Genomic DNA, 26,503 nt, shown 5'->3' on the forward strand with positions numbered 1-26,503 from the left:
CACTTCGTCTAATCACCATTTTGTCTCATAACCAGGTTGTCTATAATCAATTTCAATGTCATTCGTTTCGCCCAATTAACACCTATTCCAATTAGACCAAATGGTATGGACTAAATTGATATTGGACCAACTGTGTATTAGACGAGATTGTGAGTGGAGGAAATGGCAATTAGATCATGTGGATAGTGGACGAACTGACGGTAGACCAAATTGAAGTAGACGAGCTGGTAATTAGACGAATGAGAATGAGACCATTTAAAAATAAACCCTCTCGGCTACCCCCCCCCCCCCTTTATCTCTTTATCATAATACACACTCACTCACTCACGGTATGCTTGGAAGACAAGGAGACGTGAAGTGGTACATGATGTGCGCGAAAAAAAGTTCTCTATTTCAATTCCCCCCCCCCTTTATTGTATCACGTTAATAATACCCTTTCAATCATCACCTTTCTTCTCTCTCTCTCTTATTTATGTACATGTATATCTGCCCCTCCCCCCCCCCCCATTCCGTCACTCATATCATCATGTTGTACACTATTATTACCACGTCCCATTGCATTCAAACATTTCTCGCTGAGCAGACCAATAAAAATATATTGTACTTTGTTGTCCGATTGACACAATTTTATTGTGAATCAAAATAATCTTTTGATTAAGGAGCACAATCAATGTGTACATTATATTTTACCATACACCAATTTATCGGCGATCACATCAAGTTTCTTGGAATAAATTCCCAACAATTATTGCTTTAACATACATTCACATGGAGTTACATGTATTCTTTCAATTAAATTGATATTGATTTAAATCAATTATAATCATTTCCATGTTTTACTGAATTACTTTTACAAAGGCATCCATCTCCCATCATTGATTACCACTTATTCGCATTAATGCAACAAAGACATTGTTATTGCACCAATTGACCAATATACAACCACAATACGAACATGGTTCACCCTTTAGGTACATACCCTGTTAAGGAAGGAAACACCTCGTACGATTCTATATTACATAAAACGACTGATCAATATGAATGACAAGACGTTAGTGATAATAAGTATATGCATCGGTTGTTTTTATGTGTATTATGTACTGCATTTTACATATCGCGGGATTACTTGGAAGTATAATAGTTATTCAGAAAATGCGAACTAGCCAATATCAACATCATATAAATAAGTATTTTAATGATTTGAGCATCCGTTGACAGTGTGTCTGCGGAACGCCGACATCACTATGAAAATGATAATAAAGAAACAACTCACAGTGATAACTCACAACACGGAGGAAAACGTAAACGCAGGCAAGGTATCGTTCTATTTACAGTTTTTGAGCGTTCCAGCTAGACCTATTTCCGGTCCAATTCAGTATCAGACTTGGGCCGATAACAAATACAGTTACACAGAATGAAACACAAAAACTTAGTTATTCAATATAATATAATATAACATAAACACGAATATTTTCAGACAAGGTGTTCATTAGTTACATTTTTTTAGTTTGATCTTTAAATTCAAGTTGCTGCATGACGCGTTCGAACTCACAGCTACCCATGAACAACAACATGACATATCAGACATCTTAGAGCCAGTATTACCCTTGTTGAGTTTAGCCTATAAATCGAGCGCCGCTCTTTTATTTAAGACACTCGTCGATTTGTCTTTAACAAGAACTGGTGGGTGTTTCATAAAGCTGTTCCTAAGTTAATAGTAACTTTAAGAACATGGTAATTATCATTTACCACAACAAAGGATCACCAGTCACTCTTATCTTAAGAACAGCTTTATGAAACGATCCCCTGAAATGCATTCTTAAACGATTACTAATACAGCTTAGATGAGAAGTTATATCATGCTTTCTTTTCCAAGGTAATTTCATCCTGATTAACAGTTTCATTTACATTTACAAAAAAAAATGGAAGACGGTTTAAGAGTGTTCAAAATAGACCAAGAGATCTTTGGCGCACCATACACCCCATAGCAGAGGCTGCAACATTCCATTATATTTTAGCTTTAGTACAGTTCAACACCCCACCATGGAGGCAAGCATAACAAATCATAATGGTTATCATTCATAAGACGATATTAAAATTTATACCATCTTATTTCCGACCTGTTAAATAAATCAAATAAAGCAACGCAATATATTGTTTCAATTTCTCACCCTGTGAAAGAAGCTGTGCACTTCTCATAACAAATGTATTCTTTGCTATATATATATTATAAATCTGTACGTCATTATCGCTTTCAGCGAAATCAATTTCAGGATAACAGTAGCTGAATATAAATAAACCGGAACAATTTTCACTTGAAACGCCCATCATTGTCATATGTACAAAATAATAAATTAAGCATTTCAGAACACCAAGCGATATATTTCAATTATGATTATCACATTATTATCAGACTGATCAAGACATAATATATGTCGAATACTTTCTTTTCAGTACGCCTCATATTTACATGCATTTATTACAGCCTCTGAAATGAATAAAACCATATTCCTTTAGATTCAGCGAAGAATACACGGAATGGATAACCAAAATGAAATAAATAAATATTACCTTCTTAAATATAAATTCATCTCCTTGAACACGTATAATTTGAGCTGCTTTTCAAATTACATTTACATTACATTACATATGTAGAAATGATATCATTTATATATATATCATTAAATAAATAAACCATTAGACGACTAGACAACCCAACAGAGTGGCCAGTTGAACTTAACAAAAAATGTGATGCAAATTAATGGAAAGAAAGAAAGCACTTTCGAAGTAGGAGAACATACCATTTCTTCAAGGGGGGTAGTATATGCTCACACATGCTTTCTCGTTTCAGGACACTAAACTTTGGTTTTCAGCGTAAAACATGCTAATATACTTATATTATATTATAATATAACTTAATCAACAACAAAATGGAAGTAACGAATTTACCAAGGACTCACATTGCTTTGATGTATTTGTCATATAATTCATTCAATAACTCAATAATTATCGCAATGACATGACTTAGTAACCCTGTTAGGAATTCAGGCGAAAAAGAATAAAGTAATCATGAACATTTCTTTGAATTAAACGGTGAAAAATATCATATTGCTTGATCACGCCATACCTTCAAATGGGACAATTATATACATTATCAAAATATATCTATTTCATCATTTAATATTTACAGGACGGAAAATGCTCAAAAATTAAGAACAGATTCACGGCACATAATTACACGGTGGTATTATCAAAGAACATCACTGCATACCTTCAGAAATCATGCAAGATTCCTTTGACAAAAGACAACACATTATCTTGTTCACTTTTTAGTTTATAATCATTCCATTACAGAGTGAACAAGAGGAGAAAGAGTGAATATATTCTTCACCCTCTCTATCACATGAAATTAAATTGTATTTTTGCCTCTCACAATCCTTTAAAACCGAAGGGGAAGCAGGAATATAGATTAGAAAGCGCTTCGATTATAAAGAGCGGAGAGGCAGCGGCGTGGATAGTTACCCTGTTCATCCATTTCCGCAACTATCTGCACCTCATCTTCAGATTCGGGGCAAGGTTATCTAAAAAAAAAAAACAACAAAAAAACGCGGCATTGTCCCTCTGATAGGCTGTAGAATACAAGCCCTGTGAGAAGTAGTGTCCATGTCCTTGCACGTATAAAACACAGGGCATTATTGTTGTGCACGAAATAAATCCCAGTTCAGATTGGAATCATCATGCCCTTCTTCGGAGAGGAGTGATATATTAGACCCTGTAAAAGGAACTCTCACCGTGATTGCACGTTTAGAAGTTCAATCACGCATTGTGTAGCTTCTGTAATGGTGCAAGGACGGTCAACAGTTTCACCAGGACTGAGTTCTGCACATTGCACCGTGTTATGGCTTCCACATGCAGAGATTGTTCTTCCCGTAGAATAGTGTTCATCAGAAAGGATGAAGAATCGAGTCACGAGGGGAAGAACATTCACAAGGAAACGGCCAAAGTAGACCCTATAATCCATACATGGAGAATCTCCATTTCAGTTTGTTCATGGAGCCGAGACTGCTTGCTGTAACTACCGAAGGCAAGTCATTGTTCTCTGATCGGCTCTTAACAACCTTGCAAATAATCATCTTTACGATTAGAAATTGTTTATCCATATCTTGTGAGTCGTATATATGATAAAACGTTCTGGACCCTAATTATCTGAGCTCCAATTCAGGATCACCGTAGGGCAATAGAAGGTAGGACTATCTAAAGGTTTAGATGAAGCTACCATGGCTACAAGATTGTGTAACCTGCGAACGTTGAAGTGTATGCTTCATACAATACAAATATTGTAATGTTTACTGATCGTGGAATTTGTCAATGTATTTGAGTGTTCATTGATTCTCTTTGGTTTCAGAGAGGTGTCTTCACTTCGTCTTTCTCTTTGTAGCTGGTAGGTATAACGAAGAACAATTTCTGCAGAAATCTTGTCAGGGAATCTGAGAATTCAAGAAATAGATGAAAGGGGGATGTCATATTTAGCATTCAAGTAGGCTTTTCATTTCAAATATGCCAACTAATAATGTTTGAGATTAGACGTTCAAAGTCTTACAAACAAAATCTAAATTAAAACGTTGAAAGGTTGAATGCGAATTGCAGTTCTGTCTCTGTTTACTTTGTTCCTTGTTCTTCCATCATTACCCCCCCCCCTCCCTCTCTGTCTCTCTCTTTCTCTCTCTCATACTGTCTCTCCCATCCCCATTCATTCCCAATCCCTTTTTTTGCTGTTGCTTTATTGGTTTGGTTCTGTTCATAATCGAGGGGACTCCAAGCTTCCTTTGTTGTATTTTCTTTACTAAAGTACAAGTATATTTCAATAAAATAGGCTATACTTAAATAATGACTCTGAAAGCTCCTGGAACAAAGTCACCAAAATTCGTGAACCCCACCAGAAAATGAACAAAATTAAAGTTTTCAAGTTCTGCCATGTTTAAGTTTGTTTCTCAACATTAAACACTCAGCATGAAGAGGTACATTGTCGGGTGGGGTTCACTAACTTTTTAGCACCACGGTATAATACTCACTCATTCCTCGGAGCTGCAGCTTATGCCAGACAAAGAGGAAGTAGACTGCAATGCCTGATATGATGAAGATGAAGGCATAGAGAAACTCCAGGGCAGGTGAGTTGATGATAGGAGCGAAGATAAGATACAGAGATGCGCAGAAGAACAGGATCGGAACTACCAACGGAACCTATGAAAGAATAGAGGAAAGGATGTTACACTTTGTTTTTAAGAAATTTAGTGGGTATTCCATGGACAGTGGTTGTCTTGACAAGTTGCCGGATCTGACAATTTTCCTTGATTGTGACTGAGAAGCACTTTTAAATGACTTTCATGAAACACACCAATGGACGGTCTCAAGCTATATATGCAAGAATATGTATACGTGTGTGTATACAACAAATTAATGTATAAACTTATGAATCTCATTGGCTGAGGGCAACTATTTCAATGTAAATCGGTCAGTGACAATTATAATTATAATGAAATGCCTCTAATGAAGTATCTCATGAAGTATCTTCAAAGAGAGAAATACAAATGACTACCAAAACGGGGCAGAATACCATACCTAACATAATTGGGAGATCTTCCTTGAGGTTAAATGTCAGAAAATAAATATTTTGTCTTATTTTGTTTCTCTCTGGGATAATCCAAGGTTGATTGTGATTGTCAAATTCATTAATTTGCTAAGCTATTACTTTAAAAAATGCTATTTTAAATGAAGAAATTAAGCATTTTTTAATCTAAAAAACACTAAATCATGATAATTAAAAAAATCACAGAATGACGAAATTGTAAATAGGCTCTTTCCAAAGAAAAATCTAACCAATGGAAATGTTAACATTGCTTCTTGTTTATTTATATTTACATTCTTTTTTGGATATTCATTTTCAGGCATGTTTTTCTTCAAAGACAAATGGTTACCATACATTTTGGAAATTTCGAGATGCATTATGATTTACATGACATACTACTTTTTATTTCCAGAAACATTAGGGTATCTTACACGTAGCAATCAATTCGTAGACGCTTACTATAACGCACATAATCTTTTATTAAAAGCCCTTCATAACGAAGCACCATTTGTCGAAAATCGGTGAATCAAAACAGCAGTGTCGTCATGGACTCTGGGCAAACAACATATTTGATATAATTTGCCCTGTTCGAATCTTCTTAAGAAGAAGATATGCTGTCCTGATCAACCAATATTCAACAATGACCTCTTTATGTGTCCATTGTGATTTGATGGGCATTTTCAATAGATTCTGAACGTTGCAGAAAGCATGTGTGAAGTGGATGCTAACATGCGCTGATATACCTTGATGGGACGTTCCCAGCTAGCATGTGTATATCTCATTATAATCAAAGCCAATACGGTAAGACTGTAGAAAAGCCAGACAGCGAAAGTAAAGTAGTTGAGGAGACCATCGAAATCCCCAATGCATATCAGAGCCATTGCAATCGCCGACTAATGTAAAAAAAGATAAAACAAATAATGTGTAAGTCATAAAGCACATTGTGAACAGTGAATGAATCAATAACATAAAATTATAAATCGTATTTTTATGATTTAAATATTACACGAAAATGTTATAAAAGATCATGGGCAGCATTGCAATTACATAGTTTAAGTTATGCTGAAGAGCATAAATGTAGCAAGCAATAATATAAGCAATTCCTATTTGAAAGAAAAAATGAATATAAATTCAAAGAATAATAAATTAAAACGTACATATGCATGCCAATTAATACTCAATGCTTTTTTTTTTACACAAATACCGATGAATAAATTAGTGTAGTGATAGGGCCATTCACATAAGTAGTAAATCATCGAGGAGTTTTGTGCGGGCTTTTCTGGATGAGAACATAAAAAAACCGTACAAAACTCCGCGATGGAGAACGCACGGAAACATTGCGAGTCATCTTGCGGTTTTTCTATCATCGCGAGTTTTCTCATGTGAATCCAATGATCCGAAACTCCACGATGTTTTGTTTCAATTTCGCGGGTCCATAAAGTTCGCGATGTTTTGCTCCAGTTTAAATTAAGAGGAAGAATGATTGCGATAAGCTCACGAAAGTCAAATTATCGCTGATGGTAATGATGATAATGACGATGATGGTAATGGCGATAATGATGGCAATGATAATTATGGCAATAATAATGATGACGATGATGATGGTGATGATGATTTTTGTAATGACGACGGCATAATGATAATCTTGACAACAGCTGTGACGACGGTAAAAATATTAAGTATGATTATGATATTAGAAAATAACAATCGATTTTATCATTAAGTTTAGCTATTATGAATAGGAGCAGAAGGAGAAGGAATAAAACGACATCCGAGGAAAACAGGAAGAGGACGGCGACGATTAGGAGGAAGAGGATCAGACAAGTGAGAAAAGGAAGTTTACTGGGAACCCCGGAAGAAGAGAATAGAAGAGATAGATATAATAAGATAAGATTGATAGGTAGAAAATGAGAAGGAATGGTTGATCAAGAAGATAAATATGACATGAAACACGGGTGAAAAGTGAAACCCTACACTGCAAAAAAAAAACGCCAGTGTTAATTTACACCAGCCTGGTATCTACATCGGTCCACACCAGAGACGTGTTGAAGCAACACCGGTTTTTGCGTTAGTCTAACACCAATTTGGCATTTAAGCAACACCTATTAGTGTTAAACCAATATCGATTTGACTCTTAAATGGTGTTGTTTCAACGCTTCTCTGGTGTGGGGCCCATAAAGATACCAGGCTGGTGTTCGTTTTTGCAGTGTATAGATGGATAACTTACCACCGACATAACGGCAGGTTGAGGGGTAAGCCTCTTAGCATGCACCATTCCTAAGATCTGGGCAACATGGCCTTCCCTTGCTGCTACGAAGGGTAACCTGTCCCAATCAAAATTCATATAAACTTTCTCATACATGAAATAATGTATAATCCATACTTTCATTTCATTTCTTGGTTTTTGCAACATTTTTCATAACAAAATTCTGGACAAGAAAATACATATCTGAAATTTGACATCAAGATAATGAACAATAGTTTGGTATATAAATCATTAAAATATATCATACATAAATTAACAATGTTAAGCGGTATTTTCTGTTAAACAATAAATAGGATGGTTGCAAGGGTCGTCACAAAAGCAAAGTTTGAAAACGTAACACCCCTGGAAAATAGCCCAAATAAATAATATCTGTCATGAAACGTGCAAGACTATTCTAGAAAGTGGTCTGTCTACTCTTGACATTGTTTATTTTTGTTATAATTGACTATTATTTCATTTTTTTATTACAGCCTTTAGGCTTGTATTTATGCATATTCCAACTGGAAGAGAGATTACATGCCGACTTGATATTAGTACGTCATTCATTTACGATAGTTGCGTATGACTTCCAAACAATAATTCTTCAAAATAATACTAGGATCGTGACACATTTTTTTTTACTTTCTGTACGCGATTCCATTAAAAAAATATGTGGGACCTTCCAAATATTATTTGTCTCTTCTTTTTATACAGATTTCATGGAAACTTTTGAGACTCTCAAATGATTATCTCAGTGGGTAGCCCTGTCAAGAACTGCATAAACTTGAGCAGTTCATGCAGTGACAGAAAAATTGAGAAAATGGGAGTCGGATTTGAAAATAGGGTCGTTTAAAGTAGGCCTATTATGAAATCGCCTTCGTACAACTCGTACATCATCCCTTTGGAACAAACAAATTCATCCTTGATACTCTATTAAAATGGTTGGGAAATACATGTCAAGTTAGTCAACCATGATATATATCAATAAATGTGTTATTATCATCAAGTAAATCTGCCCTCCACGTACCTGCCAGCTGTAAACAGGGTAGCGTTCGCTGCTCCAAAGGTCGACATACACACACCAAGCGGAACGATCCAAGCGAAAGATCCCATTGTGCGGTGTGCAAAAGTCTGTGAAGAGGACAATAACATGGATTTCAATTTATTTGAAGAGAATGCCCTGCACTATTTAATGCGGTGACTCTGAAATATGTACACAATAAGCTGTATATCGACATGATAATTAGTGTAAACTTGCACCGCATTCCGACGTCGCGTCCTGGAATAGCATTCCTTTATAAACACACACTTTTGCATTCCCTTGTCAAAATGGAATCACATTGTGTGGGGAAGCTTTGTTATGGAGACAAAAAGTGCAGTCTGGAAATGTGTATTCATTTCCTTTTCAATAAATTTGTAAATTAAGTCGATTTGGAGTTGAGGAAAAGGTAAATTATGACAAATAAGCAGAGACGGTGACTATTGTAGTTGCAGGTGTCGCCGAATAGAGAGAGACTCCCCAGAATAGCACTGTTAATGAATATAATTATGATGTGTATGTCAATACAGTGTACGGATAACATGACTTGACTAAACGAATTCACACTGAAGTATCACAATGCCAGCGAAAAAGTGTTCCCTTGACAAATTTTATTACTCTAGAAATACACTGCGCTTGTAATTTATGAAAATATATCAACAAACAACTATGCTCAACTTGTTTTAGGATTCTAGGATTTCCAATTATCTAAATTATTTGGGGCGTACCGTTTTGTCCTACTTTTGATATGTTGTTCAGAAACCTGGTATGTATGAAGATATCCCGTACTTTACTCATTTTTATTTTATTTTAGAAAGGTTTATTATTCATATAACAAAATAATTATTCTATTATACATATGATCATCCAATTTTCTCCTAATCACATAAATAAATTGAATAAAATGGTCGGGATGTTCATTTTACACCAGAGCGGACGCTATATATGAACACACCAGAGAAGTTTTAAAACAATACCATTTGGTTTTGGGCTTAAACCAGTTAAGGCCTGGTCACACCGCCCGAACTGTTTGGGAGCGTTCCTTGAACGGTAGGGAGAAAAGGCCGAATTTCGACAACCCTCCTCACCGCGCACAAAATGGAAACAAATACACGGGCGCTGCCTTAGCGGTGCATCGCTGAAGCTGGCGTTGCTTTAGCGAACGGTAGCCAGCGGTAGCTTGCGTTGGTTTAGCGATGACGCGAGCGTTGATAGATCGACGTTCTGCGCATGAGGGCGTTGGCTATGCAGGGGTTTAAAGTTGGTTTAGCGGTGACGCGAGCGTTGATAGAACGACGTTCTGCACATGAGGGTTTAAAGTTGGTTAAGCGGTATACCGCTTTTGACAACAGAGCTGAACGAATTTCTTGATAGAAGTTCTGATACATTCAAAATGAGCTCTTGATCAATTTCTCCCCGTATTCATAGCCAAATAGTGGTCCCGCTCCTCCACACCAACGACAGAACAAAGTTCATCACCGCAATGGATCTCTACTTCAACGCCTGACACCGTTTCAGCTATCCCGTGACCGCTCGTAAAACGCTTACAACCGCTCCATCAAAGTTTGGGCAACGTTTAATCACCGCCTGGCAAAGCTGGCGAAGCAGCGGTCGTCCAGCGTTCAAGATTTCTGCGTTGGCCTAGCGGACCCAAGCGTTCACGAAATAGCGTATAGCGGTGCCAAACTTTGACAGGGCGTTGTTGGAGCGGTGGTGAACTGTGCCGGAGCGGAAAATTGCCCGCTCCTCACCGCTCAAAATATTTTGTGCAGCTCAAAACTTTCAGAGCGGTAGGAGGGACCATCAGCGGTGGCTGATTGTACACAGTGTTAACGGGGGACAACTTCTGATAAACGGTGGTGAACGGTAACGAGCGGTGGTGAATTTTGTTCACCGCTCCAGGAACGCTCCAGCAAATTTCTGGCGGTATGTTCAGGCCTTTAAGGTGTTTATAGAATAGTATTGAAATATCATCACTTTGATTTCCAACTGCTGTTCCAACGCTTTTCTGGTGTGGTCATATATAGATTCCGGGCTTGTGTTAAATCAACACCGGAGTTTTTGCAGTGAAGTATACTTACGACAGCAACTGCTTTTGCTGCAAGCATCTCATCTGGAGTAATAACGGTGAAGTATGAGATATTCATGGCAATATATACAAGAGCGACGAAGGGGATGCCGACCAGCAAAGAAATCGGAAGATTTCTGAGGGGAAAAACATATCAATGGGTAATTTAAAGAATTCAGGCAAAAGGAAGGACAATTATGCAAGCAAATCGATAGTAGACCTATCCAACTCGTGGACCATTCTCCTTTAATAATATCAGAAATATATACTCTAAAATACGCTAATTTTACTGGGTGTTATATTAGAAAAAACATATCGCTTTGTATTTTATTTTACAGAGCAAGATAAATAATCAAACTATACCGCATTTTCTAAGTAGAGGTGGTGATTAAGACGTTTATCTCTAGTGGTTCTTTTCTTTATATATACTGTAAATTCGATGTAAGAACCTATGTTAAGCATAAATAAATATCTGAAGTTATAAACAATGAAAGCTTACCTTCGTGGGTTTTTAATCTCTTCAGTCAATGAATTTAGGAAACCCCTGAATCACACAAACAAAAAAGAAACAATGAAAACAAAATAAAACAAATATTGAGTAATAAGCTCCTACTATTGCAAATTACCAGAAAATACTGTACATGTTTGTATTCGTTCATAAAATCTTTTAGGTTAAAGTTATTTGGATATTAAACATCACGTTTTGCGCAATGTTTCTTGATTCAAAAGTAGTTACAGCAAGGAATAAAAGTACTAGTCACTTTATAAAAAAATTAAAAATGATACTATGCACTGCTAGCCGTTCATTATCATTATTATTCACTTTTTTGTGGTTACTTACCATCCTTCATACGCCCAAAGTCCTTGATAAAAGGCTAAGGCATAAGACAGTCCATTGGGCGAACTATTCATGAACGACGTTTTGGGTGTAATGAACTCCGTATTGCCTGGTTATGAAATATTTTAGAGAAAAATAAAAGGAGAGACGGTGAAAAAATATATTCTTATTGTACTACATATGCATCGTCACCATTGGGCTCGATTTTAAAGCAATTCATATTCTATGCATCTATATGGAAGAAAGTCCATAATAAATCATAATCTTTTATTAATATGCCAACAGATTGGCTTTTGACGTGTTCAACTGATTCTGAGGTTTTTGGAACAGAGCATAATTCAACGACCTATGCTTATTTTTCGCTCATGAATTTTGCATGATTTCCATACTGATATAAGCCACCTAATTAATGCATTATGATGACCACCTGCAAAAATAATATCGCATTTTCCATACAATTACTAACAGATGTCATACAAGAAAACAAATACCAAGATCCGACAACATAAATAAGATGGAATTTCATAAAAACAAAACAAATGACAATTTATTGGATAAATAATGTTGCGTTATTTTCAAAAGAATAACGGTCTTCGTATCGACGACTGTGGTACTCACTCTATCTCCCTCTAGTAGCTTTAATTAACGAAACATAAATACGAACATACTCTACATGAGTAGCCTATACGAAACGTAATTATGAACACATACCTTTTCCAATGTTGATAAAGCCAATGACAATGATGATTGCACACACAAGCAGCTTTGCAATGGTAAACCAGATCTGGATTTGATTGGCTGCTTTCACACTGTAGCAATTTATGAAGGTCAGGATCACTGTAAAGTTCAATGTGAATAGGACCGAAGTTAGGCATAGTACACAAGCTTTGGATTCGTCACTGCTTTCTAAATAGTATGGTGTAGCTTTTAATGTAATGACGGAAGTATTTAAATGCAATTGGAAATGTTTTATGTGATAAAAATCAATACTACATTTTGATTAATTTCATTTTTCTCCTTAACCTTCTCACCCCATCCCCATACCTCCCCTCTCTCTATCTGCTCCATGCCTCATCTTGGGCACTATATCTATCCCTCTCCATCTTTTAGCTTCATCACTCACCTCCCTCTCTTTCCATTCATCTGTCTATCTCCCCCTCTCGGGCTATCCATCTCAACCACACCCTAAATCTATATCTCAAAATTAAATGTGTGCTAAATCTATCAATCTAAAAACTATAGATGAAAATGATAACTACTCACATAGCGCCATCATCGCGAATATCCTTGCAACCAGGTCGTTGTCATAGCAATCGCTATTTGTGATGTACTCCGCGGTGTAGGTTCCCATGATGAGGCAGACGATGGCAACGGTTGATGGGCGTATCACCAGGATAAAAGTCCAGGAGAAAAGGAAGGCCGGTAGAGCACCCATGCACTCCAGGAGATAGGCGTACTCTCCGCCCGATTTAGGGATCATTGTGCCCAGCTCAGCGTAGCAAAGGGAACCTTGGATGATATGGGGCAAACCATGATTATAATACTACTAATAACGATATAATGACGATGATGATATAATAACAGTGATCACACATGTATTAAGATTAATGATAATAATGATAACGACAATTAATAATAACAGTAAAATACTACTATTATTACTACTTCTACTACTACTACTACAACTACAGTAATAATAAATATCAAAATAATACAAATAATTATTAATAATAATAGTAGAATTAGTAGTAGTAGTAGTAGTAGTAGTAGTAGTAGTAGTAACGACAGTAATGGTAATAAAAATGATGTAATAATAATAAATTATATTGCATAGCACAATGTTGAGTTTGATCGAGTGTGAATATATTTATTTAACATTTTCGAATGGTTATTTTATCGGGAAGGGGGTGGGGAATCGGTAAGGATTCGTAAGGCCAGTGAGGGGCGCCGAAGCATGAGAATCACTGTGTGATTAGAGCAGGATAATGGCAGTAGCTTATCTAGGGGCGGGGGCGGGGGGGGTAGGGTTTAAACCCCCACCTCGTACACAAGGAGTATGGGATCAAACTCCCACACGACTACCTTAAGCCCCTTTCAGTGGTGCGACTGCTTACGACCGTTGCGATTCTGCGCAACATATATTGTGACCAAGTGATCGCAAACGATCGCACGAACAATTGTGAAACAGTGAAAGCCCCTTTACTTGTCGCGCAATCAGACGAGTTGGGGATCTACGGGGGGGGGGGGACGCTTAACACTTGTCAAACCCCCTATTGGCAAAATGCTGGATCCGCCACTGAATGGACGGGCGTTACGGAAAACACCAAGGAAATGTTGAAACAACACCAGTCTATAATAAAGTCAATTATTTAACACCGGCTTTACAGGTGGAAGTCGAATTACTATGAAGTGCAAACTAAATAAATTGGAATACGGCGAGAAAATAAAATCTCTCCCGAGAACGAGGAAGAGAGATCTCAATATATACAGCAACATTGAAAAGGAAGATGATAGGGGAATACAATAACGTGAATGAATGCGGAAATTGTAGTATTGGTTGGTCAGAACGGAGCAGGAATGGAGTGAAAACAATAACATAATCGGCCGTGAGAGGCTAAATGTGGGCAGGGACTTGTGAGCAGTTCATAAGCTTGTATTGAAACGTCCTCATTGATGTCGTAATGGTATGTCCAACGAAAAGCAAGATTGAACTTTTGATAAAAAATGGTTAATTTGTTAATCCCCCCCCCCTCCCTCCCAAATAATAAAATCAATAATATATTATGAACATTATTATAGTTTAAAAACAAACATGCTTAATATTATAGCTGATTGAGTATTAGAAATTAAACTTTGGTGTTTAATATTTTTAACAGTTTTAAAATAATAACTCTGATTTTTGATATTCACTTTTCGCTTATTATTAGCAAGTTTGAAAAAAATTATGACAGCCCCTCGCATTATTCAGCTACCATTTATTCCAGACCTATGATAAAAAAGATTCATAAATTTCCCAATTTTAGGATTGAAACTTACGAATATGAAGGGCACGCACTTACCTCCAAGAGCTAGGAAACCGCAGAGAAGCCAGATGACAAGACTCATTCCGACGCTTTCGGTTTCCCGAAGAATGCCGACTGGGGATACGAAGATTCCCGAACCGATCATCGCCCCAACGACAAAGCAGATACCGCCGAACAGTCCTACTTCGCGCTTGAGTTTGATCTCGCCGTCCATTCTACCAGAGTCGTAATCGATGCTGTGTGCTTTTGACTTTGACTTCGCCATCTCACCGACGTCAACGATGTCCTTTGAAGAAATTATCTCCTTTTGACCGTGTTTTCGGAATGCTTTGCCCAAATATTCGATAGTTTCAAACCGGAAATAATCAGTTTTCTTAGATTTATATTAATGCAGGTAAATAATATGTAGGCCTATATCCATAGCACAGTAAAGTATTTTTGTTTTATTCCAGTTGGCTATAGTCCAATAACTTAATATCAATAATAATGGTATCTTTGGCTCGTTTCGCAGAAAAGGGAAATCTCACGTTGTTGTAGGAACTAGCGGTTATTAGGCGTTCCTTAGTTCAGATTACTTACTCGATGCTTTCGTTGATTGATATCACCTTCTTAATTACTTTCCGGGAAAACCCCTGTAAATTTGGCTTTTGCGCATCGTAAGTTGTTACAGTCGAGTAAGAAATAATGATTTCCGCAATGAATGGTTTGGAATATCTTCAGTCACTCTCAGTTTTGAAAGCTACAGACATGTAGAGTAGATAACATTTTGCCAGGCAGACAGACCGACCTGAAAAGAGAAAGGAGTGAGACATAATTGAATAAATTATACATGTAAGAACTTACAGAAAGGTACCATAATTGCTTCAAAATTATATTTTGTTAAAGACTGACATAACCTTTTTTGTTTCTGCTATTTAAATAGACAAAGCGCAATTGATTTGTCAAATTCAAGAAAAGCAAATTTACATTATTTGACAAACTCCTGTCTGCATTAATTCGGGAATAAAAGACCATAAGCAAATGAACATGATTTGAGGGATAAAAAGAAGGTGTCCCCTTTATTGTCAAGAAGTTAAAACGAAGGGGCAAATTTGAATGGGGGAATGAAAATACAAATTACATGCACCTTATTCCTGACTTAAGAAACAAGATGAGAAACGACGATATCACGTTTATGTCCCCTTTTTTCAATCGCCTTTTTTTAAATATACTGGCGCCGTCCGTAATTGTACCATTAAAGACAAGAGGAAACAATATGTCACATGCGTTATAGAATATCCCTCTAAAATTACCAAGCAGACGGGTTTCTTAATCATAAATCTCCAAGTTTGCGTTTGGTTAGCCGAAAACACAATCGCGGTCTCTGAATCATTCATTTTTAAACATGTCATGACCAAGAAAAGAGAGAATATGGAAGAAAAAGAAAGAGAGGAGGGTGATTATTATGTCGAAATCTATCATAAACTTGGATTTTTGTAAAAAAAGAAAAAAAAATTTCGCTCACTTCGTTCACTCACAACTTAAAAAAATGCACAATACGACAAATGTGGCCCCCTCAAAAATGTTGACTCATTACACCGTTATACACTGCAGTGTTGTATGGTTTTCTTTCAACAGGTCAAGTCCTCAGGAGCAAACATATTTGAATAAATCTTTACCACTGAAGGTCTTTAACTTATGATGCCAGGAGTTTACATGTATGACACACACCTTCGGGTGCCATAACATCAGCGGAAAATATTAATATTATTTAACATAAGGGATTAATCCAAGATAGGAAGTATGGTGAGTGTGCGTGATGGTCTGAGAGAGATAGAGAGAGTGTGTGCGTGTGCGCGCGCTTCTATCTACATTGTAACTAAAGGCTGTACAAGAGATTTCACTAGAAATGTGTGAACAGGTGAGGGGGGGGGGGTAAGTAAGGGTGCTGGGGCCGTTGCGGATTTGGCAAGATTTTCGGAGATGAACATTGGCAGGACATCATCGAAATCTCAAACAAGCAGATCTAGAAATCACATAGTTTAGAGTGTACAATATAAAATTATTAACATTCATTATATTAGTAACATTACGATAACAGAAAGTCTGAATTGTAGTAATAATGTTTACACAATATACAAATAAAAATATTACTATAATTAAACAATTAGAAGTTCCATCGGAATATGCACTTCACAGAAGAAATATGAGTAGAAAAAGAGAAAAAAAACAAAGGAATGGCAGATCCATGTAGAATAGAGAGTCGGGAGGGTGATCTGAGAAGAGAGTGTCAAGAGAACAGGGGGGGGGGGGCAAAGAAATAGAAACAAAATGGGGAACCAAGAGAATATATATATATATATATATATATATATATATATATAAAGAGGGAATTAGACAAATGCGGATTATCTTCTACATAACTATACAGAATGCTCTGTTAAATTTTATTTTACTGATGTAAATGATGTAGGCATTGCCCGTGTTATAAAATGGTTTGTTTGGGTCTGTGTTAGGGCGTGCCTGGGCGGTGGGAGTGTGTTTGAAGGTCTATGACAGGCCTGGTCTATGGAATAGTGTGTTAACTGTGTTTGTATATTACTGTGTGTGGGGTGCAGTATGTGTGCGTGTGTGAGTAAAAGAAAAAAGAGAGAGTGACTGAGATGATGATGGTGAGGTGACAAAGAGGAAAAAGAAAGGGAAGGGAGCTTGGGAAATATTAATCATTGTCGAAGAACTGGGCCCCGTCTTACAAAGAGTTGTGATTGATTCTGATCAACCACAACTATGGACGGCCAGCAATGTCAAACTCAAATGCAAATTTATTCAAAATATTTTCTACGTATGATGTATATTCATGCATTCATCATTCTCATGAAGATTTAGTGTGATTTTTTTGTTTATTAAGGAGATTGTGCAAAATTGTTTGCGTGTGCGGATGGATTTCCATACGATTGAGATTGATTGGGTCAATACTAACTCTTTGTAAGACGGGGTCCAGATTTACTGCAAGATTAAGCAAATGACGTAGATATACATTTAAACATGAACGTGGACAATGCGTATATTTCCCCTCCCGCCCTCGAAGTTGGCAGTTTGCCAGCATTCTGATCAAATTATGAAGTATTAACACAGCCGGCCAGACTTCCTATAAAACTGTACATTGCAACATTGTTATCTACACACTTGGGGGAAAAGAGGATGAACATTTTATTTTACATGTTTGCATTATTTCGGGTTTCAGCTTAGTAACTATTCCTATTCCATGTGTTTTCTTTAAATAAATAGTTTTCTGTTTTATTTTTTCGAAAGAGACTAGAAAGAGAGCATATGGGACATGTGGGAGTGGCGTAAATGGGGTGGACGCTTTAGCATTAATATAACAAGTTTTTAAAAATCAACAAAAAGAGAGAAAAATACAAAAAGTAAGTTGAGCATAAAAAAAACTTAACTCACTTTATATAACGCTATGCCAATTCTAGATTACTGTTGTATTGTCTGGTGGATAAATTCAAAGAAGTTACCGAAAGATTGAATAAGTTACAGAAAAGAGCCGCAAAAATTATTTTAAGCGCCGATTTCTTTTAACCCTTCGAAATCTATTTGCCCTCTTGGGCTGGAAACGATTTGAGAATATAGTTCGTTTTTAGCTCATCCGACCTGAAGGACCAGATGAGCTTATGCCGTGGCGCGGCGTCCGTCCACAATTTCAAAATGCTTCATCTTCGCCATTTCAAGTCCGATTTCAATTATGTTGCTTTATATGATAGCACTAGGTGGGGGATTCAAAACTTCTACACATAATTTTGAAATTCATTAAATATGCTAATTTATGCGCATTTTTCTAAATTCTCAAAAAAAACTTATTCTTATTTGTAGACCGATTTTGAATTTTTTTTCTTCCATCTGGTAGAACTTCATGAGGTTCATCCAAACTTCTACGTACAGAATTTTGAAATTTTCAGTGGAAAATTATTTATGCTAATTTATGCGAAATTTATTCATATCATAAATCACAGAAAATGCCTCTTGTTCTTTATTTGTTGACCGATTTTGATTTTTTTTTTTCTTCAATCTGGTAGAGCTGCATGAGGTTCACCACACTTGTACACAAAAATTTGAAATTTTGTCTAGAAAATTATTTATGCCAATTTATGCAAAATTTATTCATAAATCACAAAAAAATGTTTTTTCTTCTTCATTTGTTGATCAATTTCAATTTTGTTTGCTTTATATGATAGCTCGAGGTGGTGATACAAAATTTGAACACAGAATTTTGAAACTCATTAAATATGCTAATTTATTCATATACTTTCAAACTCACAGAAAATACTTGTTTATTTATTTGTTGATTATTTATGTTCCATCTGAGAGCTACATGAGGTTCACGAAGGTACTACACAGAGTTAAGAAATGTTGATGAAAAAAATTATTTATGCTTAATTTATATGAAATTTATTCATAGATCACACAAAAATGCTTCTATGTCATTTCTTCATCAATTTCAATTCTATATCCTCAATTTATGTCACCAATATAATTCACTACAGTGTCAACTGGGCTGAAATTAAAATTGTGTTAAATTTCGTTGCGACATGCCGGATGTGCTAGTTTAGATTTATTTCAGTGTTCAAATGAATGAAATTAATTGATCTAACACGTTTATCTAATTCATTCAATTTTATGAAAGATATTCATTCATACTACAAATTGTTTAGTAACCTTTTCCAGACTAAGTGGGCAAATAGATTTACGAAGGGGTAAAAAAATCGGCACTTGAAATAATTTTTGCGGTTCTTTTCCGTAACTTTCAATCTTTCAGTCATCTTTGAATTTACACCCCACTAACCCCATACCAGGGTGCTACATTTAAACACTTGCCCGATTGCCCAGAGCAAGTAAAAGTTAGAGTCAGGCAAGTGTTTTGAAGTAAAGACCAAAACTACTTGCCCGAATTGGGCAAAAAAAAAATTCACAGTAGAATAACCAAAATTAGGGTCGACATGATATATTGACCCTAATTTTGGTCATGGCAGGCAAGATAAAATCACTCATTTAAAATAAATGCAATAACGAAGTAGATCTGCTCATGTCAAACAAGAGAAAAAGGGTCAATGGTTTATAAAACCGCAAAACTCTCTTTTGAAGAGTTTTAAAACTTTTTTTTCAATGATATTTTCGGGCAAATGAATAGGCTTTTGGGCAAGTATATTCCAACTATTAAAAAGTTACGTAGCACCCTGCCCCATACAAGGCAACAATAATCTAGAATTGGCATAACGTTATATAAAGTGAGTTAAGATTTTGTGTATGCTCAAATTAAGTCGCACTTCCCCAAATGTCTTATTGAATCATTCAAACACTCTTTTTATCATCAAGCTGTCTCACTGTAAAATAGTCTTTAACCTGAACCTCAAAACATGAACTCTCTCTCAGTTTTTTTAAAGAAATATTTAAAAGATAACCTTTTATAAGTCCAAATGCAGCTAAATTTTCAAATGTTAAATATCTCTGATGTCCATTTCGATATGTCCTATTAAAAAATGTATACTCCCCTATTTCTGTGCCCTAATTCATTACAGTACTATTTATCTCTGACTTCAAATATTATGTTGTAGTGTATGTATATTATATTTTCATGAAAACTGTACTGTCTATGATAAATAATTTTTTTTTTTTTTTTCAATATGCAGCCATTTGTATGATGATTGGGCATCCTGTTGAAGGACTGTTATCAACTTAAAAAAAAATAATTAATAGATTATTCATATAAATAATTTTGAATAATCGAAAAGATGTCATACAAAAGTCTTATTTTTCATACTATAACCCTTTTGGAATTTTATTTTGTAAACTTCTCGAGTGAATGAAGTGAGATTACAGTTTATCAGGAAAGTAAATACCTTTTTGACAGTCTCGAATATGAATCCCCCTTCTTTTGTTTTCTGTCTGTATCTCCATCTCTCTCTCTCTCCTCTTTATTTCTTTACGTTTGTCTATGTCTACCTTTCTCTTTCTCTCTCTTTCTTTCATCCGCTCATTTTTTTTTTCAATTGTGTTGCTGCTTGTTTATGTTTAACAAAATTATTTTTTTTTTAATGAAAGAGAAGTAGGTCTATTTGATCGTAGTGTTTAAAGGTTTTGTTTCTTTTTGCAATTGTGTTGCTTCTTGTTTTTGTTTAACAAAATTAATATTTTTTTCTAAAAATGAAAGAGAGAAGTAGGTCAATTATCATTTGTATCTCTAATTAAACACATTTGATCCTAGTGTTTAAATGGGAAATCATTAGGCCTATATTTATCATAATAAATCATCAAGAAACGTATTTTTACCACATGCCAAAAAGTGACAAATTGAGTGCATACAGGTCAAACTACTACTTTTTAGTTTACTTTACCAAAAAATGCACCCAAATAGAATTATAGAAACAATGAGTATGATAATGATAAAGACAAATATTAATCGTTGACTGTTTCAACACAGCTCAGCCTGCATCCTAAAATTGATTATTTAATAGCATGTATATATAGTAAAAAAAATATTCCTTGATAATTTTCGGCCACATAAATGTTTTTATCAATTGAAATATCCGATGGATATAGGTATAATATAAAGTTTTACCCGCTTTTTGCCGCGCGTCAGCATATCACATGATCTTATCGATTTGAGACTGATACCGGTATATGGTAATTATTATATACCGGCTTCTAGTTCTCGTTTCAAAACATTGCTTTTTCTTTATTATTAGAACCGAATTATTTACAAAATATATTTCTAATTCTCTTGACTCACCTCTTGTTATCCCGTAAATATCAGATCAGAAATGAAAAAGGTGTGGTTGTGTCCAAAAAAACGGATGAAACTGATGAAATACCGTCAATGAAATGCTAGCTCGAACTATTACACTTGTGTTTGTAAACAGAGAGAGCAACGTGGTTGCGAAGATGCCGGGTCGTAGTAAACTGCAAGTTGCCAAATATGGGATGCTGACGAAGGCCGAATGAAGCCGGTGAGTTGTGACTGGTTCAAACCGGTTCCATTGACGAAGGCGGGAGTGGAAACTTAGTCTACATCAGAAGACACTTATCTTGTAACTATTGCAACAGCATTCATGTTTATGGATATTGATTCATGAAACTGACATGAAACCAATATCTAATCATTTGCTTATTATTGCATTCATTATTATAAATATTAAAGTGATAACATGCCATATTGTACCAAAAGCTCAATGATAAGGATCATAATGCTACCGAAAGAACAAATAGGGTATAGGTAATAAAGACTAGCATGCATAGTAAATCGCAAAAGTTCACAGACGGCGATCCAGTAAAATGGGATTGGCATTCGTAGCGGCAGCTTTATGATCTCGATGGTATGTCTGTGCTCCAGATATGGAATTTATATTACAGGTATGATTGATCATTTAAATCATATTGGTAGACGATGGTGGATTGAGGCTTATGTATTACATAAATTACTTTTTTTAAAAAGCTAAAAATAAGTTGAAGCTCGCACTATATTGTCAACGCTGTAAATGGATTTTTCACAGGGGGGGGGGGGGGGCAAAACCGTCCGCCAAAAAAATTGACAAGCAAAAAAAAAAAAAAAAAAAAAGGTCTTCAATCACAAATGAAGGATTTCGTACCAGAAAAAAAAATTGACAAGCCAAAAAAAAAAAAAAAAAAAAAAAAAAAAGGTCTTCAAGCTCGTCAGGGGGGGGGGGGGGGGGCAGGGATACGTCTTTTGCATGGGTTGTGGCTCGTCAGGGGGGGCAGACTGCACCCTCTGCCCCCCCCCCCCCCCCCCGTAGGTACGCTAGTGGCTGTAATATACATTTCGTTGACAGTATGCGAGCATAGTATAATGCGTCGGGTTTATTGATTTCTATATACAAACTCCACCCCCTCCCTTCGCGTGCAGACAATTACGTAATAGCTTGTTGAGTGTTTTGACTGACATCTTGAATGGGTCCTTGATGAATTTCTGAAAAGGCAACGAGACTAAAAGGATCGATGTATTATGGTTTAAAAATAGACATTCGCAGTGAGGCCAAGTGACCAAGTGAACGGTTAGGGGCTTACTTTTCGAATCACTCGCATGTGTCGGTGGCTATCTATCATTTATTGTTACAAATTGGCGCATAATACTGTTTGGGTAAAAAAAAATAGTTATTCCGCATAGCCTTGGAAATTAAGTTTCCGGTAATATATTCAAACAGTAGAGAGACATTTTTTAGACGTCGATCTGCTTTACCAAAAAACATAAATGAAATAATGTTTTCGTTAGTCTTACAAAGGCTTAAGACCATGGCGCGTGCGGTATTTACAATAATCAGTTTTCTGTAATAATTGTTCAGACTAAAAACAAAGTTCGAAAGGCGGATTGTTGGAAATGTATGCTATCACCCCCCCCCCCCCGACCTTGTCGATAAGATATGGATCCAATCATCTACCCTTCGATATTTGTTAAAGGGATGGTCCAGGCTGGAGATATTTATATCTCAATAAATAGAGTAAAATTCACTCAGCAAATTGCTGAAAATTTGATCAAAATCGGATCTCAAATAACGAAGTTATTGAATTTTAAAGATTTGCATTATTCCGGTGAAACAGTTCTAGGCATGTCTTTATGAATGTTCATTAGGTGGGCTGATGATGTCATATCCCAACTTGTTCTTTTGTATTTCATTATATGAAATTAGGTTTATTTAAAAAACTAACACAATTTGATTGACAACTGATTAGTGCATTAGTTATTTATTGCCGCAACTTATTTCATCATAATGGAGACACATCAATTACACATGTATGAAAAAATGAAACATTTATGATTTCATGTAATTACATAACAAAAAGAAAAGTGGAGATGTGACATCATCAGCCCACCGAATGAATATCTACGACGAAGTGCATATAACTGTTTTCACAAAATACTGATACAATTTAAAATTCAATAACTTTGTTATCCGATTTTGAAGAATTTTTTTAGCATTTTGCTCTGTGAATTTTACTCTATTTATTTAGATCCGAATATTTTCAGCCCGGACCATCCCTTTAACATCCTTCCTGGAAAAATCACAGTGTCCCACAGTGTGTTCACATTGTGTTACACTGTGTGAAATCACATTCACACGGCTGAATTTAAGCGTTAACAATGTATCACATTTTCACAAATTTCGACCGTGTGAACGGTGACACTGTCGAGGTGTGCACTTTGCATAAATAAATTCACACTTTAAACAAATTGAGCATTTTAACAGTGTGAATCACCCTTCACATAGTCGACCATGTGAACACATTATGTGACCCTTCATTTTGGGATTTTTCTGCAGGGTTATCGGTTATTGTGCTGTGCTGCACTCAACCCAGGTGAGGTAAATGGGTAATGCGTCAAAAAGCTGTGCGCATGAGAATCGGTAGACTAGCTTAGCCGGGATAATATAGGAGCGCTTTGAGCACCTAGCAAGGTGGATAAGTGCGCTTTACAAATCCTTTATCATTTATTCATTCAAAGCCGGGGTATTCCGGCCTGAAGATAATAGGATTTGAACAGATAGAGGAAAATCAAACAAACGAAACATTGAAAACTTGATCAAAATCAGACAACGAATAACAGTAATGACATTTTAAAATTTTCCATTATTCCGGTGAAACAGTTCTAGCCATGTCTTCATGAATATTCAATGAGCAAAATGAAGATGTTTTATCCCCCATTGTTATTTGTATTTTATTATATGAAATTAGGTGTTAAGTGATATAAGTGATATAAGTTTATCCAAACCATGCAATCAAGTGATATAATACAAATATTTAGTACAAAGGTTGGCAAAGAGAATATAACATGAAAGGTTTGGGACCCCATAGAAGCAGAGCTTGTCTTGTTTCCCCCAAGAACTAAAATGTTGGATTGACAACTGATTTAGATATGCATTACTGCAACTTATTTTATTATATGGGAGACATTATTTCCACATGTATGAATTAATAGAATAATTACGATTTCATTTAATGTCATAAGAAAAATGAAAGTGGAGCTGTGACATTATCAGTTCACAAAATGATACGTGCATAATTATAACGTATACGCAATTTAGATCAAAATGAAATGTAAAGTGACTTTGCAAGATTTATTCTGTATAGGGTCTTTGCTAATATTATTTTGTTTATTTTTACATTTTTATTACTTTGTTTTAAATCAACCTTTGCAAAGATGACATTCCCCTTCAAGTCTAGACCATGCATGCCACATCCATCTATTGATGGGCATTAATGAAATAATTTCCGGTATAGTGTAATAAAAAGTTCGATTACTTTTTATTATATCATTACTTTCTTTGCATACTAGTGATTTAGTTGTCATTGAAAGAATATGAATAAATGAATAATAAACCAGACTGCAAATGTATAGTTACTGTAACGACACACGCAGGGGCGTCGATCAATTTTTCAGATTGGGGGGGGGGGGCGAAATCATTAACGTTCCAAAGGCGCTCGATCGTACATAACACCCACCCACACACACACACATACACATATATATATATATTATATATACACACACACACACACACACACACACATATATATATATATATATATATATATATGTATATATCTATATATATGTATGACTCATGAGACACAGACACGTATTTCACTACACAGATAGTACGAGTGCCGAGAGTGAGCTCAAATTTCTTTATATTCTGAGCTGAAAACTTGATATTCTAAGCATTTTTGGTACCAAGGATTAAGATTTGTATCTAAAAGAGAATAGATGCGAGCGCGAAGCGCGAGCTGAAAATTTTGATATTTCGATCTGAAAAAATGACAGTTTACTGGACGTTTTTGATAAAGAACAAGCTATATATCCAAGAAAAGATGATTGCAAATTGAAGCAGTTCTTTTGAGGCTTAGAACTGAAAATGGGACATTTACATTCACCAATTTAATCATGAAAAGTATGGGTTTTTGCTACAGAAATGATGCGAGCGCGAAGCGCGAGCTGAAAATTTTTATATTCCAATCTGAAAAGCGGACATTTTGAGCACGATTTTAAATAAAGAACGAGTTGTGTATCTCAATCTCGCTTGCTGAACATTACAATCTTGTTTTTTTTTAATGCATATCCGGAAGTATTGGGGGGGCAAAATGATATGTTTGCCCCCCCAATATTTTCATTGGTGGGGCGATCGCCCCCCCCCCCTGCCCCCCCCAGGATCGACGCCTCTGGACACACGGACTTTTCCATGTATATTCCGCGCCAAAAATAGATTAATGCTATACGTTAATTGAAAATAAGGGCGCAAAAGACAGGTATTTGCATCTATAATACAACCTCACTGTGTCTATGTTTGCAGGTGGTATATTACATGATATCATGTTGCAGTTTAAACAGCCCTTGACTAAGTATATTATTAAATATTAGTGGAGAACGTTTCCGAATACCGGGTTAATGATTAGTGTATATTGAATACCCGCATATTGATTTATAAAGGGCTACTCGAGGCTGAAAATAATATGATTTGAGCAGATAAAGAAACAAAAATCAGGCCAAAAATAAATTTAAAAAACCACTGGAAATTCATCAAAATCAAACAAGAGAAAATTACAATTTTGCATGATTTCGGTGTAGCAGTTCTATGCATGTATTCATAGATATGAAATGAGCAAGTTAGTGGC

General features: G+C 35.8%; 1 protein-coding gene across 1 annotated transcript; it reads right to left on the bottom strand.

The window, feature by feature from the left end:
• Positions 1-596: 596 nt before the first annotated feature.
• LOC129263638 (b(0,+)-type amino acid transporter 1-like) lies at positions 597-21,785 on the bottom strand. Its single transcript, XM_064101290.1, has 12 exons — positions 21,612-21,785; positions 14,876-15,626; positions 13,080-13,325; positions 12,528-12,653; positions 11,820-11,925; positions 11,478-11,522; positions 10,992-11,115; positions 8,899-9,002; positions 7,854-7,950; positions 6,370-6,519; positions 5,073-5,241; positions 597-4,487 (listed from the first exon to the last, which is right to left on the bottom strand). The coding sequence occupies exons 2-12, from the start codon at positions 15,102-15,104 to the stop codon at positions 4,402-4,404; spliced, it is 1,482 nt and encodes a 493-aa protein (XP_063957360.1). The 5' UTR covers positions 15,105-15,626; positions 21,612-21,785; the 3' UTR covers positions 597-4,401.
• Positions 21,786-26,503: the final 4,718 nt, after the last annotated feature.

Source organism: Lytechinus pictus, chromosome 6, assembly GCF_037042905.1.
Source record: "Lytechinus pictus isolate F3 Inbred chromosome 6, Lp3.0, whole genome shotgun sequence".
Lineage (NCBI taxonomy): Eukaryota > Metazoa > Echinodermata > Echinoidea > Temnopleuroida > Toxopneustidae > Lytechinus > Lytechinus pictus.

What these genes read in the sequence shown, in the direction of transcription:
- LOC129263638 (XM_064101290.1), bottom strand. Translation starts at nt 15,104, where the DNA reads ATGGCGAAGTCAAAGTCAAAAGCACACAGCATCGATTACGACTCTGGT. An exon ending in ATTCGCGATGATGGCGCTAT is followed by an intron (nt 12,654 to 13,079) that starts GTGAGTAGTTAT and finishes TGAACTTTACAG; the next exon opens with TGATCCTGACCTTCATAAAT. An exon ending in GCTGCAGCTCCGAGGAATGA is followed by an intron (nt 4,488 to 5,072) that starts GTGAGTATTATA and finishes TTGAATTCTCAG; the next exon opens with ATTCCCTGACAAGATTTCTG.